The sequence below is a fragment of the Serinus canaria genome, chromosome 4 (assembly GCF_022539315.1).
Source record: "Serinus canaria isolate serCan28SL12 chromosome 4, serCan2020, whole genome shotgun sequence".
In the NCBI taxonomy this organism is placed as follows: Eukaryota; Metazoa; Chordata; class Aves; order Passeriformes; family Fringillidae; genus Serinus; species Serinus canaria.
This window is the reverse complement of record NC_066317.1, coordinates 45,905,875-45,922,076: the sequence shown is the minus strand read 5'-3', so window position 1 is coordinate 45,922,076 and position 16,202 is coordinate 45,905,875. Positions and strand designations below refer to the sequence as shown.

At 37.5% G+C, this 16,202-nt stretch overlaps 2 protein-coding genes across 3 annotated transcripts in view; both read right to left on the bottom strand.

Annotated features, from left to right (window-relative positions):
- The window catches only part of NFXL1 (nuclear transcription factor, X-box binding like 1), a 44,330-nt gene extending 39,950 nt beyond the window's left edge, over window positions 1-4,380 (bottom strand). The window contains exons 1-4 of one of the 2 annotated variants that reach the window (XM_030239134.2): window positions 4,087-4,380; window positions 2,817-2,987; window positions 2,360-2,469; window positions 136-269 (exon numbers count right to left, since the gene is read on the bottom strand). In XM_030239134.2, coding sequence (XP_030094994.1) covers window positions 136-269; window positions 2,360-2,469; window positions 2,817-2,987; window positions 4,087-4,246 — 575 coding nt within the window. In that variant the 5' untranslated portion in view covers window positions 4,247-4,380. Of the gene's footprint in view, window positions 1-135; window positions 270-2,359; window positions 2,470-2,816; window positions 2,988-3,663; window positions 3,785-4,086 lie in introns of those variants that run through there. The other variant, XM_050973776.1, reaches the window with a different exon arrangement.
- A 2,914-nt stretch (window positions 4,381-7,294) lies between these two features.
- CNGA1 (cyclic nucleotide gated channel subunit alpha 1) lies at window positions 7,295-11,806 on the bottom strand. Its single transcript, XM_030239402.2, is given in 7 exon segments — window positions 7,295-8,712; window positions 9,532-9,638; window positions 9,778-9,885; window positions 10,772-10,873; window positions 10,976-11,001; window positions 11,395-11,461; window positions 11,676-11,806. Coding segments are annotated over 7 exon segments (1,959 nt in total).
- Between the last annotated feature and the right edge of the window lie 4,396 nt (window positions 11,807-16,202).

The window sequence follows — 16,202 nt, the reverse complement described above, 5'->3', positions numbered from 1 at the left end:
CAGCCTTCTGAACTGGCTTTTTTTTTGTTGTTGTTTTTGTGCACTTGATGTACAAGTACCGCTCCTTCTAAAGGAACACCAGTTTGCCTGGTTTTCCCAACAGAAATAACTGCAAATGTACCATGAGGAGCTCACCATGGCCAGGGATAGTCTTTCTTCCCAAAATCATCATCTGTCAGAGGAGAAGATACAAGGAAGAGGCTGTCCTTGGCCCACTTTTGGATACACACCAGATGAAATATACAAAAGCATCCACAACAGCTCCAGACCTAAAGAGCAGACATCAAGCATCAATTGCTTTAAATGAAGTTTCTGTTTCCACTGATGAAGATCCACAATATGTGAAGAAGTATTTCCCTTTAAAAACGGTTTTTCAAAGATAGATTATACCCACTGTTAGATCAATACACACAGTTTTTCTGTTATAGATTCATACCTATAATCTTTTTTCCAAGAAACTTCCCGTGGGAAGTTTTTGCCAAGGCTGATGAAGCCCAAAATACCCAGATAATCAGAGAAATGTTGATTTAAACACTGTTGGGGGTCATGTAGCACAAACTGATGCCCAAAGAACTATTGCTAGCTTAGCTCTGTTCAGACACAGCTTTGCCAAGCAAAGCTGGGTAGTCCTGAGGGATGGGGACTCCACAACCATTGTCAGCAAGCTACTCCAACTGTCATTTTACCTTCCTAGTACCTAATCTGCACCTCCCAAGGCCCAGTTTATGCCACTCCCTCTTATTAAACCACGTGGCACCATAAAGATGACTGGCCTTACCCAAAATTATAACAATTTGGTAAGAAAAGCACAGAAAAAAATTTAACTATTTTTTTTAATAACTTAAGACAATGTTATGAAACAATGCTGTGAAAATGCAGATACTTTCTCCAGTAACTTACAGAGGACAGTGCCAATGACTAAGTTTCTATAACTATGGTAACTAAGTTCCCAAAACTAAAGCTAAGCAGGAGACATCATGTAAACAAACAGACTTGGCCTAAATGACACAGATTCAAGATAATTAGCAAAACACTGAGTTATAAAAGAAGGCTTTCAAGTAACCAAATCATCTCACTTCTGCTAAGATAAGATTAACTCTATCAAGAGCCACAGAAATATGAAGCTAAACATACTCATTGAGGTCTGAAAGAATATGGATTAAATATGTTAAGAATTCATGCAAAATGCATTTCTTTTTAGAAAGCAGTTACTTACTACAGTTTCATTGGGTACTTGTGGTCGGTGCACATATGTCATAAGAAACTTAAATATTTCTGAAAAAAGATTTTTTTCACTTTATTTTTTTTCATGTCAAATGCACAGTTGATGCCTCATGTTTTAGCTTTTATATTTTCCAGATTCTGTCCTGCTTGAGTGTGGAGCTCTGAGCTTCATATTAAGGGATGGTAAGCTCTCTTCACAGAGTAGCTTAGACAAAACAATTCCTTCTCTACCTGCGGACCCAAGGACAACCAATCCAAATTTCAGGCCCAAGAGCAAAAACAACAGTGGAATGAAGAGAGAAAAACAAGGAGGATGGGACTTCATACTGAAATCTATAAATGGACAATGAACTCCATATTGAATATGCAAATGGACCAGAACTTATAAAAGTGAGAGACCTTGTGACTGGTTGTCCCTTTTTTGTGACCATTTTGGGTCCATCTTGGGTGTAGCCCTGTCTGGGCTCTTATACTGCCCAAGGTGTGTCCATTGAGGCCTTTTAATAAATACCTACTTTATTCCTTTAGCTCTGCCTAGTCTCTGTTCCAGGTCATCCATCACAAGGCATCACAGTTATACATGTTTTTGGTTCATGTACCTCTAACAGAAAGAGGAAAAAATATTTGTCCCAAAACCTTTTCCATATAAAATGTACCTATATGAAAAAGGACAAATTTCTCTGACACACACACTTCTTTTTCACCCAACCATTACTGAGGGCAGCAAAGTTTATCTTAGTTTCCCTGCTGTAAACCTAACAATAATATCTCCTAATGTTCTAGTATTTCATGTTTTGCTTTGCTACTCCATAGCTTACTGAATACACAATTGCAAGCACTGGCATTCAAGCACTTATCTTTGTCACCTGCTACTACCTAAAACTTAAAAATAGCTATTTTACACAATGATAACAAACATATCACAAAAAAAAAAAAAAAAAAGACATATTCTGATTACAACTACACATATAACCGCTTACATCTTCCAGTGTTTCAAAATCCAAATACGCCAAATTTGCATTTAGTACTTTTACCATTTTAAACCTATGAATCCCAAGAATAACCTCAATAATATAATACCAGTTATTCAGACTGACATTTGTTTTGCTCTAAAAGATTACTGTAAAGTACTTACAGCTTGGTTCCTTTTAACTGAAGCAATGCAGATGAGACATGTCATGGCCCCTGACTGAAAAGCTTCGTTCATGTACTGTCTTGTACGTTCCAGCTCACTCGCATCTCCATCTTTAATGGATAAAGATTTTTAAAGCAATTAGTAACATTTGATCTGTTATTTTGTACATGTTGAAACTACTGCACAAGTATTTTTTCTCTGAATAAAGCCAGTCATGTATTATTAAAAAGGCCACACTTAAGAGAGTTGAAAGCTATACCAGTTAAAAGCTACACCATTGCTTCTGCACGAAAAGACAAGAAGTACAGCCAGCTTGCACTGCTGAGAAAGAACATTTTTAATGTAAGACATCATGATAGAGTACCTTCCTTCCAACTACAGTAAAATTCTAATACAATGACACTGCATTGTTTATGCTTTCAGACCAAATTAAAGCAAATAAATAAAAACACATTACCAGTTTGACTGGTGTAAATGGTAAATGTTTTGTCCAAAATCTTCCCTTGTTTTGCTTCAGCATCTTCATCATCATCTTCAGATGAGGAGCTTAATTGGTCTTCCACTAGCTTTTTTGCTGCAGCCTGATTGGCCTTCTTAATTTCATCAAATTTCTTTAGTGAAGACAATTCTATTAAGAGAAAACACTAATTAAAATGATGATTAATACCATGATAGCTAATTGCAACACCACAGTCAGTTCTACATACTTTCAATCGTCCTTTTCTTTAAAGAGTTTGCTGGTTTTTTTTAAGAGTATTATATCACTACAATTTCAATACCACACAAGAAGAGTTAAATTGTATTTACTTCTTTTACTGTGCATTACCATAAAGCTCACAGCAGGAATTATTATCTATCAGTTACTGCTGACAAATCAAACATACCAGAATATAAGCAACTATAATGCTGCTTTATGAAAAGGAAACTTAAAAAAACCCCAATCATCCCACACAAACACAACTGTCATAGCATGAGGAAGAGAAAAACAAAATACGACATACAGTTTGGTTTATAACAAATTTACAGTTGTTATAACTTGCAGATACCATACAGGTATTTCTCCAACATCTGGTATTTCTTAAATTATTACTTTCACTGATCTCCCTCAAATTCAACAAATCTTTACTGCAAGAGTGTGTTCATGCTATTTCACAGAGTTTTCTATTAGACCCAACATATTTAGTTTAGTTTAAGGCTTTTCTTAAGAAACTATGATGCCACTGAAAAGAGCTCTGTCTTTGGCACTTCTCTGCTGTATTTCCCAACTTGCACCCACAGCTGCCGCGCACACCGAGAGCCCGCACCTTTCCCAGACCGGAGCGAAGTGTTTCCCTGACCAGCGCATCTAACGCTGTCTCTACCGAGCAACTCCCCGGGCTGTTTCCAACCAGAAAGAAACATTTCATCCATTACTTCACACTTTACTCTTCTGCTTCAGGAAGACGGTCCACTCAGTGCACCCTGGCGAGAGCTTAGACCCTCGCTTCTAGCCACTGCCCGAGGCCTTGCGTCTCTCCCCGACAGGAGCCTGCAGGCAGGACACGGCACATGGCGAACACCGGCTCGACACCGCCGAGCAGCGCGGGAGGGGGGCCGGGCCCCGCCAGCCTCCCTTCCCCGCGACGCCGGGAACAGCCCCGACCTCGCACCTGCAGGGGCTCCGGCCACCGCCGGCTACCCAGCCCAGGGCCCGGCAGCGCGGGTAGGGGGCAGAACGCGACACTCACCGCTGGCCCCGTCGCCGATGGCCCCCGCTGCCGCAGCGCGGGCACCGCCGCGGCCCCGAGCGGCCGGGGGCCGGGCGGCCGCCCCAGAGCGAGCGGCGAGCTCGTCCCCGGGCCTGGCGCGGCCGCGGCCCCGGCCGCCCTGACGCCACTGAGCATCCATTTGGCCCTCGCCAGATAGCGAAGGACGGCGGTGGGACCAGACCCTCCGCCTCCCCCGCGCCGGCACGGCTGCCCGGAGAACGCTGCACCCGGCCCAGCCCAGCCCGGCCTGGCCACTCCGGTGGCGCCGCCGGTGCTCCCGCGGCAGCGCGACTACAGTTCCCGGCGCTCCCCGCGCGGCGGGCGGGCCCGCGCCGGGCACCGCCTCAACCGGCCGGGCTCAGGGCTGTGGCTCTGTCCCCGGGTCACGGAGTGTCCCGGCTTGGAAAGGGTGTGAGATTACCGTCATTAACCCAGCGCTGCCACGTCCACCATTGAACCATGTCCCCAGGTGCCACATCTATACGGCTTTTAAATACGTCAAGGGATGGTGACTCCACCACTTCCCTGGGAAACCTGTTCCCGTGCTTGACAACCGTTTCGGGTGAATTTTTTCCTAGTAACTAGGAAACCTAGTTACTAATCTAACTAATCTAAACATTTCCTCTCGTCCTGTGTCTTGTTGCTTGGGTGAAGACACGGTTCCCCTCCCCTGACCACCGCCTCCCTTCAGGTACTTGTATCAGCGATAGGGTCCCCCTGAGCCTCCTTTTCTCCGGAGGGAATTTCGGGCTCCGAGTCTTACATGCATCACAGACATTTTCTTCACAGCTCCTGTAACTCCTATAACTTCATGGCTCCTAGAGTATGAGAGTTAAAAACCGACCACAAAGCCTGTTTAGAAACTTTATTGAAGCACATCCAGAAAGTTTTAGCGCACAGAAACATATATTGAGGAACCCGTGTGCCTCCCGAGTTCTGACAAATAAAGGCAGGTTGAAATAATTTTAATTTTATTGACATTTCCTTATAGCACTTACATTATGTCGTGTGCCAGGAGGAAACTTTGCATTTAGCCTTTTTTTCAGCAAAGACCTTCTCATAAAAGTTGTTATAGAAGATTTCCAGCCATAAGTAGTCTGAAAATAGTAAGAAAAACACTGGAGATAAATTCTGGTTTTCTGTTTTATTTTGAAATGGTTTAAATCAAAGAGTTTTTATTCTCAAGAAAGAGGCAGCTAGTGAATACAATTCATGTCCTTAGACTGAAGGATCAATACCGAAAAAAAAAGTTAACAGAAGATATCTGTCCTTTTTTTAAATTAAATCTTCATATCATACATTTATCTAATAAAAAGTCTTAAGCACTTCAACAAAGGAGAGAAGGGCTTTCTAAGTGCCTAGTAGCCATACAGGATAGGTTGCTGCTGGCATACAGATTGCAAGTTATATTCAAGACCTGAGCTGGAAGAATGTTGATTGCAAAGTCCAGCTCTCAAAATATAGCTAAATACCAGAATAATCCTTGTTCCTATGTACAGGGATAGAATCTTTACTGACAGGATGGCATACCCTTTCCCCTTATCGCATAAGGAAGCCATTTATCATTCAAAGCACAGGATCAAGAGGGCATGAACAGCCATTTTCTGTTTATATTTACCCTTGTTCTATATATATCCTGTGCATTAGGTGCTTCATAAAATTTCATCCTTGCACTAAATCAGGAGTTATTTCTAAATCTCTGGCATGCTGGAAAGCATCAACATTACAAAAAAAAAAAAAAAAAAACAGCCAGAAAGGAATGCACTTTATAAAATGCCCAATTTATATTCTCTCCATCTCATTAAGGAGAGAATGCAAGTGAAGAAATATTCTTGACAGTAACATGTACATAGGTATTTTTTAAGACTGGCAGTCCAGTTGCTCAGGATAATCAAATTTCCCTAAATAGAGAATTATGCATTCTCTCATTACAGTCCCTTTCTTCACTCCTTTTCATCAAATTTGTCCAATGTTACATGCCTATGATCTAATTCTACTGAAAATACCCAGCTGCAAATACTCAGCTGAGACCATAACTGAGCAAACCATTTTTTTGCCAATGGAAAAATATATAAATTAGGGGAAAGTCTAAGGAGATAATGCATCTTAAAGCAGTTGAAAATGGATCTAACATACGAATCTCTAGACTGTACTATCTCAGAAGTAGTTATGAAAAAAGAAATCCTCTATCAGTGGGAAAAAGCAGCCTCTTTAGTCATATTCTTCCCCCAACAGCATCTACAGAAGATACTGTAGGAAGAATTTGGCCTATTGCTGTCATGTCTTCCCTGCGCACTCTGCCAACATAAACAACTGTTAAGTTAGGGACATAAACATTTTTAATTATAAATCTCCAAAACTTGATAGTCTATGCTGTGCAGCCACATGATTACAAAGAACAGAACAATCTTTAATGTATATTTTTATTTGTATATTGTTTGTTCTAATTGTGAAAAGAACACTAGATTACAAGCCATCCATATCTTTCATATTGATTTTTGCATAACGTTGTATTTTCTCCTCTCTGTATTTTAGCCTTTGCATGTACTATCCTGAAAAAGGGTGTATTTTAAACTGCCCACTTATATTTCAAGAAATCAGCCAAGGTGGACCCAATGAACTAACAGCATTTTCCAAATCTTACAGCCTTCAGTATTCTCATCTACATTGTAGATGAGAGTAGATAATATTAGTAGATATACCTAATTCTTTTTATAATATTGCATATTAATTTCATGTTAATCAATAGATATTAAAATGAGCTCATTTATACACAAATTCAATATAAAGGTTAATTGCTTAAAATAATATAATTATTACCAAACCTTTCATTCTTTCCATAAGCAGACACAAAGAAATTATTTAAAACAACCAGCAAAGCTTCCAATATTTTCCAGTATTGCATGTGCATCTGCCATGGAGCAGCGTTACAGAGAGTACAAAACACATTAGTAGATAATAACACTTGTTTGTGCAAGAGCAAAGTGTTATCTTCCATTCTCATTCTTGATTCTTCTTTTTCTGCCCCAAAACTGCCAAATATGTGCTACTTGTAGGAGATTAGTGACTTTGTCTCAACAAATACTGTTTTTGTAATTAATAGTCAGGTACTACAAAGATTAGAAATCAATGTGTTTAGCCCCAGTCAGGATTTGACCCTCAGTCTTATTGGCAACTTCCATTGTTTTTATTCTGCTTTTGACAATCCAGGTTTATCTGTGGATGGATCTGCTTCTTCTAAGTCTGCAAATTCTTCCTCTATAACTGGCTTCAATATTTTCTCTATTTGTGTAAGTCTTTTTTTCACTTTTTGTTGTGCACTTTCATACTCAGCCAACAACCTGGCAAACTTTGTTTGCAACCTGTCCATAGCACGTTCCATGTAGGCGACCTTCTCTTCCAGATCTTTAGGATCACTTCCTAAATTTGCAATTTCAATGTCCAGCAACCCATCTTTCATTAGGATTTGCTTGCCTTTTTCTTCCAGCATAGCCTTTGCATCTGGATACTCTGTCAAAGCTTCCATGAGATCATCTTTAGACAGACAAAACAAGTCTGAGTATCCAATACTTTTAATATTGGCTGTTCTTCGATTGCCAGCTTTGCTTCCCTTGATATTAAGAATGCTGATTTCTCCGAAGTAACTGCCATCACTTAGGACCACAAACTGGGTAATTCCATCATCAGCAACTACTGCCAGCTTGCCTTCTTTGATAATGTACATCTCTCGTCCAATATCTCCTTTTCTGCAAATGTAATCTCCAGGACTGTATACTTGGGGCTGGAGTTTCAAAACCAGTTCAACCAGCAAACCTGCTTCACAGTCTGCAAAAATCCGAACTTTTTTTAGCGTTTCCAGGTGAACGTTGATTGCAATCTCTGCTCTTAGCTTATCTGGCAGATACTTCAACACCTCCCTTTCATCCACAGCTTTTTTGTTTGTCCACAGGTAGTCAAACCACTTTATAACTCTTTTTTCCATGTCCTTACTCACATTCCGAAAGTGCATATACTGCTTGATAGCATCAATCCTTGCTTGGAACTCCGCCCTGGCAGCATTCATGTTGGAGATCATTGAACCCACATTACCAACAATGGTAGCAAAGATCAGTACTCCAACCAAGAAGTCAACAACCACAAAGAAATACTCAGAATCTCTTACAGGAGGGGGGGTTTCACCGATAGTAGTCAGGGTCAGTGTTGACCAGTAGAGACTGTAGACATATTTTCTAGTCAGGCGGGCAAATTCAGGATCTGAGGTGTTGGGGTAGACCCATGTGTCAGCCCCAAATCCAATGGCTTTTGAGATGGAGTAGTACACACAGGCGTTCCAGTGAATAATAATCACAATGTACATGACGAGGTTAGAGATCCTGAAGATATTTGGGTAGTTTGTTCTTGTTTCTGTTCTCTGGAAGAATTCAAACATCCGAGCTACTCTGAGTAGTCTGTTTATTCTTAATTCTGGATAATTCAATCCTAACTTAAAGTATAAGAGATCAGTTGGTACGATTGACAAAAAATCTAGTTTGAATTGAAAAGATTTCTTGTATTTCTCTCGTAGCTTATGTTCTTCTTTCACCAGAAGACCTTGCTCCAGGTAACCTAAAATAAAATTGTAAATAATAAAAAAATGATACAGGTTCAAATATGTTGAGTTTAAGGTCAGTCCAAATCTACTTTGAAAAATATTTTGGATGTAAATTCCATATGGAACATAATTTCTCTTACTTTTTAGTATTTAATTTCTTATTTCCAAATAATCAGCTTAGTGCTATATGGTTCAGCTGTGAAAGAGAAACAGTTCTAGATCTGAATATTTTCCTCTACTTTTCCATTATGGTGAACATCTGAAAAAAAAAACCAAAACATCTTCCCCCCCAAAGAAACCTCCACAAGCTATAGAAATGGTAATTAATGAGGAAAAGAATCTGAACACAGGAATTGCATTTCAATATTAAGTGTATCTACTTAATAGCTCCATAGGTTAATATTTTAAAATGAATAGTTGTAGCTGAAGTTAATGGGATGTCTTGCTTGCTCAATGATCTTGAAAATCAAGCAAATACTTGAATCTCCCGTTAATACAAAAACCAGATTTAGGTGCTGGTTTTTCAGATCCCCTGATCCTCTCTTGGCTGCACTACATGTTTCTTTTGTCTGGGTGAGTCAGCTGCAGGCAGAACAGCTTGTACCTGCATATCTCAAACTTTATGTATCCTTTGAGTAAAACATAAAATTTCATCAGAATTTCTCCTACTTTTACAGTAAGGCTGCAGTCTTTCAGAAATCTAACTCAGTGTCTTTTTTTCACTATTGCACCTCACCGAGGCTATTCAGATAATAGAAGTAGTAGGGTTTTGATTTAAAAAAAAACTGGCATAAATATGCAAAAAGGAATAATTAATCCTTGAGTATATTTACCTGTCCTTGTCCGTACAAACATATCAGCAACATAAATGGCATCAGAAACATAATCAATAATAAACCATGCCACTAAGTAATCGTGCTGAAGCTCATCAAAACAGGCCCTGAATATGAAAAAACAAAAGTAAATTACCATAAAACAAAAATTAAATACTTGTGTGAATCAATGATTATTTTTTTTATCTAGTCAGGGATATTATGATTTTCCAGAGGTTCTGTGTAGTCACTGAAGGAGTACATCACCTAGCAATAATCATGGTCCAGTTGTACATGACAGGCATTGTGATGCAAAACAACCAGTTGTAATATATATTTCCTGCTGGATCTATGGTGAAAATATCTTTCTTCTTCCTAAGTAGTAAGCAGGGGGGAAAAAAGAAATTTAATGAGAGACTTGAAATACACATCTCATTTTTGAGGAATTAAGCATTCCAGAAATTATTTTTGTGAAATAAATGGTCTTTATCAAAGTTAAACTTCCTGGCTCAAATGCATGGAAGATATGAAGCTGGTATGACTTGGTGTAACACAAATTTAGAATCTAAATTTTACTGACCAAAGTTAGCTTGGCAGTCTCACTTCACTTCATAGTGGCACATGTGATTTTTAAATTATTTTTCCTACCCAAATAACTCTCTCGTCTGATAATTTATTTTATCCCTAAAAAAATTATTATGTGACCATTAATTTTTAGATAAATATAAATTATGAGATGAATCATGCCTTTCTTACAGGGAGAAGTCTGGCCCTGAGGAAGATAAAACATTGGCATAGTTTACATAAAGAAACCAAAGACTAGGAAATCATACAACACAGGTTTCTACTGCACTGTTTTGAGTTTCTCTTCCTTAGCCAGAAAATTATGAATTTACCAAGCAGACTATAAAGCAACAACTTTTAGAGCATAGAAGAGTTTATTGGCTTGTTGGTGCCTTTGTGTGTGGAAGAGGTTGCTTTATACTGGCAGGTCATTTGCTGCAATGTGTTATACAAGAAATATTAGATAATCAGAATCCAAAGGAGATATATCTTGATTAATGATCACCTCCATGCATGCATATTTCTGTTGTCCACATATGATGTTAAGTCAATACAACTCTAGAGAGAACAACAGCAGTCTTTACACTCATTCACTAAGGTATAAACGTCTTTACAGGACATCTGTGAATGAATTTGTTCTTACATCAAAAGCAATTTTATTACATAACATAACTGGACCTAAATGAAAAATACTTACTCTTCTGTATTTTCTTTCTTCTTCAACTTATCCTTATTTTTATTTTTCTCCTTTTTTTCTTTGTTCTTTTGTGTTTCTCCATCCTTTTTTTTTTCTGGCTTACTAAGAAATAGATTAACATTTTCCATTGTTAAGGATCAAGTAAAACATATGTAGAAAAAAACCTAAATTTATTAGAAATAGTAATATTATTTTTCATCTTACCTCTTCTTTTCTTTTTTCTTTTTCTTCTCCTCTCTAAAAAAAAGAAAAAAAGATAGGGTCATAGGATGCACATCCTGTTTCTTCAACATCTATTTATTAGAAGCATCTGAGTTCAGTAAGGATAACGTTGTACTTATATGTTTAGCCTTCAAAAAAAGTGTTTTTCTTATTGCTTGTTATTTCACCCAGAACTATTTTTGTTTTAAATCAATAGATACAATATCAGTAACTCTGGTAATAAGGATGATGGTCATCATAACTGATGTGCATGTAGTTGAAATGTTTGTGCAGTCTCTTTTGGGCTTACCTGAATGACATAACTGTTTCTAATGAAACAATTATATATTTATGATAATTATTTATTTGTGCTTTTATAATCAAAATTGCAGTACTCTCATTTTATCAAATGGCAAAGATACTTACTCATCTTTATTACTATTATTGTTAATATTGTAGCATGCAAATACTCCAGGTAGATATTGTTGCCTGGGAAACAACAAAACAGCACAGTTATATATCTGCTGAAATTAAAAAAAAAAAAAAACTCCTAAATATTAACAATAAGCAGTATACTGTAATCTTAAAAACTTAGTTTGTTACTTAAAAACTAAGTTTATTACTAAGTGAAGAAAATTGTGTGATAGCAAGTATATGTGCTTAGATAATCCTATGTAAAAAATCAAACTAAAAAAACCCAAACCGACACAAAATATATTTAACATACCTGTCTTCCCCTTTGTGTATCAGTCCAAGGTCCTTACTGGTGTCATGCACTACCACACTGGGAACAACTGTATGGGAGTGATGGGTCTCAATCACTCCAACCTTCATGGTCAGGTTTAACTTGGGTAATTGAAGACTGAATAAAAAAAGAATCAAGTCATTTCACCACTAGAATAGGTAGCTTTTTTTTTTTTTTTTCCTAAGAATGAATCCTTTACATTCTTGCTTTCCTGCAGACCAACAAGAATATTTTCAGTTTCCTGTCTCCTATGACAAATGAGTGTCTGTACCACTAATGAGTGTACCCAAATGCCATAGGGATCAGTCTTAAAGCAGTGTATTCTGGCACACCACGAAGGACGAGCAGAATGATACAGCTTCCATTGCTGCTAGACTTGACTTCCCTTATTTGTCAATGAAACTAAAAATATGCCTATACAGGAAACAGGAGGGGAAATCCATGTTTCCAGCACTCATCAGACATGAATGACACATGGTGCAAAAAATAATACAGCAATATCGCAGAATAACAGAATATTCTGATTTGGAAGGGAGACACAAGGACCACTGAGCCCAACCCTTAAGTGAATGGCCCATACTGGGATCAAATCCACAATTTTGGTTTTATTAACACCATGCTCTGACCAACTGAGATCTAACATTCTACACAATAGCAAGACAAAGGTTGAAGATTAAGATGTGTTATTCCATGTGTAGTCCTAAATATAGTCCAATATTACTGGCCAGTCTTTCAATGCTTACCAGCATGGATCAGGTCTAAGATAAATAGACATAAAAATATTCTAAGTATCTGAGACATGGTAAACTTCAGGTTAGATTCATCAGGAGACTAAAAGCTGTATCAGGGTTTCCAGTGACTTACTGCTTGAAAATGAGAGGATTGAAATTACACCAGGTTCAATTAAGTAGCTTTATATCTGCTTACAAGTGCTCTGAAAGCTCTATTAATGCTGGCACACACAATTCCATCCTGATTAAAACTATATCCTCCACAGGACCACACAAATAATGGTGCAAAATAAAGCTGCGTCCAACTCAGCACCAGACAAGTTCAAATGCATTAATCTCAAGGGAAATAATTTCTCCAACAGAGTGGACTCTAAACCAGTCAGTTCATGTTAGCACTCGCATTTCTACATAGGCATATATTTTTCATATTTACTTTTGCTCTTTGAGTCTTCTTGAGTTTAAAAAAAAAAAAAAAGAAAGAAATTTGATCTTGTGCTCTCTAGACATACTGATTTGCAATTGTTCTAGAGTTTAAACATGATGATAAGTTTGATAAAATAGAACATGTCCAAAATCACACCAATCCAGAGTATGCAGCCTAAAGCCTGTGGGGAAAAAACTCTTTATCCTCTACATTCCCATCTTTTTCAGCTAAATAGGATTTTCTTTGCATTTGTTCAAATAAACAAATTCCTCTGTTTCTGTTGGTGTCTGCTGTAAGCAGAGATAGTGTGGGATACCATGTGTTCTGGAGAAGCAGCCATGGCAGCCATGCATAGGATTTGCTGGGAAAGAGGAGCTGCCATTTGAGGCAGGACTGGGCATTTCATATTACTGAGGCACTGAAAACATTAAGTGGCATAGAAATTGAAGTATTAACTACCCCGTAGTCTCAAAACACCAAGTTTGAACGTCAAGCTTAGGTAAGTGCTGCACCAGGTTCTTTTCCTGTCAGTCAGGATGTGAAGCACAAGAGTATCTTCAAATTCCATTAGTCTAAAAGCAAATTGTGGGGAATTTAAGTTCCCAAATCTAAGACACAGAAGTGCTAATGCAGCATGTGCCCAGTGCAAGTTGGACAGACACAGAAATTAAATCTAGTTTGGGGACTGTTGTTACCTTGTTACAGCATTTGCCCATACTGGGCACAGTAGAAAATACTGCATTAAACTCACTGGGTCCAAATTCATCTTAAGGCATTTTCAAGCATTTCATAATTTTTACTAAATTCTACCACTATCGTGTTTCCTATTCTGTAGTCACACATATTTTTTTCTTTAACTGATACATTGTCACAACTTATTACAGTGCTTTTTAATATTGGGATGCACATTTTCTCATTATCACATTTAGGTAGCAAATTCAAAAAGTAATAGATTCTTTCTATAGACATATTTTAGATTTCTACATATGGTTTTTACTGTATCATCCCAAATAGTTTACTTGGATTTTTTTAAAATGTAACTACTTTGATAAACAACCGAGTTTTCAAGCATTATGAACTGAAAACTAATTCTATTAATCACTATACATCAAAATCTTTAGGGCTGCAAGAAAATGAAGGCAGGATTGTGCCTTTTACAGGATTGTGATGAGTGGAAGACCAGCTTCTCTCTCTTCTGCTCTTTTATTTTATGTATTTCTCCCTTTCTTACTGGCCCACCTCATTCACATCTCTAATCATTATTTTCATAAAGAAAATGCTTTAAATAAGGATACTCTGAAACAGATTTGGGTATCATATAAAGATCTATATTTTTTTCTCTACGAAAAGCAGCAAAAATCTTCATAAGCATTGAAATCTGCAGCATGCTACAGCATGATCTGTCTTTTCTAACATGCTAAGAGTCCTCAGCAGTAGTTCTGCCATAAGCAGTTTCAACAAGCAGTGTGCATGCTTACCTTGGGAATGTAATCTGCTGCTTCTACTAGAGATTTCAGTCCTTTAAATCAGCCACATTTCCCTACTACATAAGCAGTATCACCATGAAAAGCTAAATATAGTCAACATTTAATAAATAAATCCCTTATTGATTGATTTCACAAAGAGCCAGCCCCCTGTGCAGTTCTCTGAATTATTCTGAAGGAAGGACATGGTTATTAGAGGAGGATTTCCTTACCCTAGTGATGGATTTTGAGATTTAGAGGGAGGTGAAAGTAACAGTGGCAGTCAGTATTATCCTTCACCTCAGCAGAATCTTACTAGCCCTATCTACAAGCACAAGAAGTGACAAATACTGGAATGGCTATGTTTTGAAACTGAAAAAAAAGTATTGTGAATAACTATATATTCAGTACTGTCTGCTCACTTGTTTTCTTAAAACTGCAGATGCTTTTTAACTGTAGTAACAGGTTTTTTTACTGTAATAGATAAAACACCATAAATGGAAATTTCCTGTTTTTTTAATGTGTATACCATTTGGCTGAAGAAAAGGAAATAACATTTTAAACTAATTAACAATCTTAAATAAATAACATAACATATTTTGATGCTTAAAAATTCAGTGAATTGTGGATACATTTTTAGTGGAAAATGCCTTGGTTATGAATTTCTAAGACACTGAACTAATCTTCAATTTCAGTATCGATTATGACTTTGCAAAATGGTTTAAGTAGATGCATTCCTCCTCCATTAGAAATGTGCAAGAGTGCATCTGTAGTGGCCAGAGAGTCAGGAAAGGCCCCATGAGGATCCTAGCATATACTTCAAAAGAGAACATGGTATTTGCATACCTCACCTTTTATATTTCACTGCCGGATACCAAAAGAATGAGGAAAATAATGTACTCTGAAGTTTGAGTGATTAATTTTTCAATCTGGAATCTTGTACCTGGCCCATTTTTGTAAAAGAAAAAAAAAGTTCTTAAGCAGCAAAAAGAGGCAAATGTTGAAACTTGAATTTATATCTTTGTCATAACTCAGACATAGATAAAGTTTTTACATTCTATTAATTACATTCTAACTTTGCTTCACAAAAAGCAGAATCCAGGAAATCAGTCCAGCTCCTGGGACTCCAGGATTATGATAAATTTGTTTCTATAACCAAGGGCAGCAGCAAAAAATGCCATTAGCAATCATAGGAACCAACTTAAATCTTGCAGCCCAGGTGACTGAGTTTATGGATTTAATCATAAAACAAAAGCTCAACACAGGTCAGCCTCCTGATGATAAAAGCAAATTAAACACTTCTGCTGCTGTGACTTTCCAGCCCTGAAGACAGTCATTCCATTTTCCAGAAAGAAGAACATGCATTGAAATTTAAAGAATAAAAGTAATTTAAAATAAGATAGTAATGGGAAACAAGGAAATGTATAATCTTACACACAATGGAAGCCACATACAGAAGTTTTGAGTAAGATATGCAACACAACAGATAAAGTGAATAATCTTCTAAATTCTGGCTTATGCTTTACTGCTGTCTTTGAAGAGCTGAAATGCATCTGTTGTGCTAAAATCATAGATATGAAAGGAATCTCAGAAGGTTACTGCATCCAACTAGTATTGAACCTTGATCACATTTACCTCTGTCATTCTCCAGGGTTTTTCCCTGTCTTGCTTTCTGAAAGATGTCAATGTTCAGTGCTGAGCAGTGATTCTGTGAATTTGGGGTGACGCTAAATGTTTGGGACATATGCCTTGTTATGTGTCACAAAAGAGTTGATACACCTTTTTAATCTGGTAAAGAACTGCCAGTTTTCTAATAAAATAATAAGTCCTGCAAAGCAAAACTAACTTATGTTTTTCTTTAGGAAAA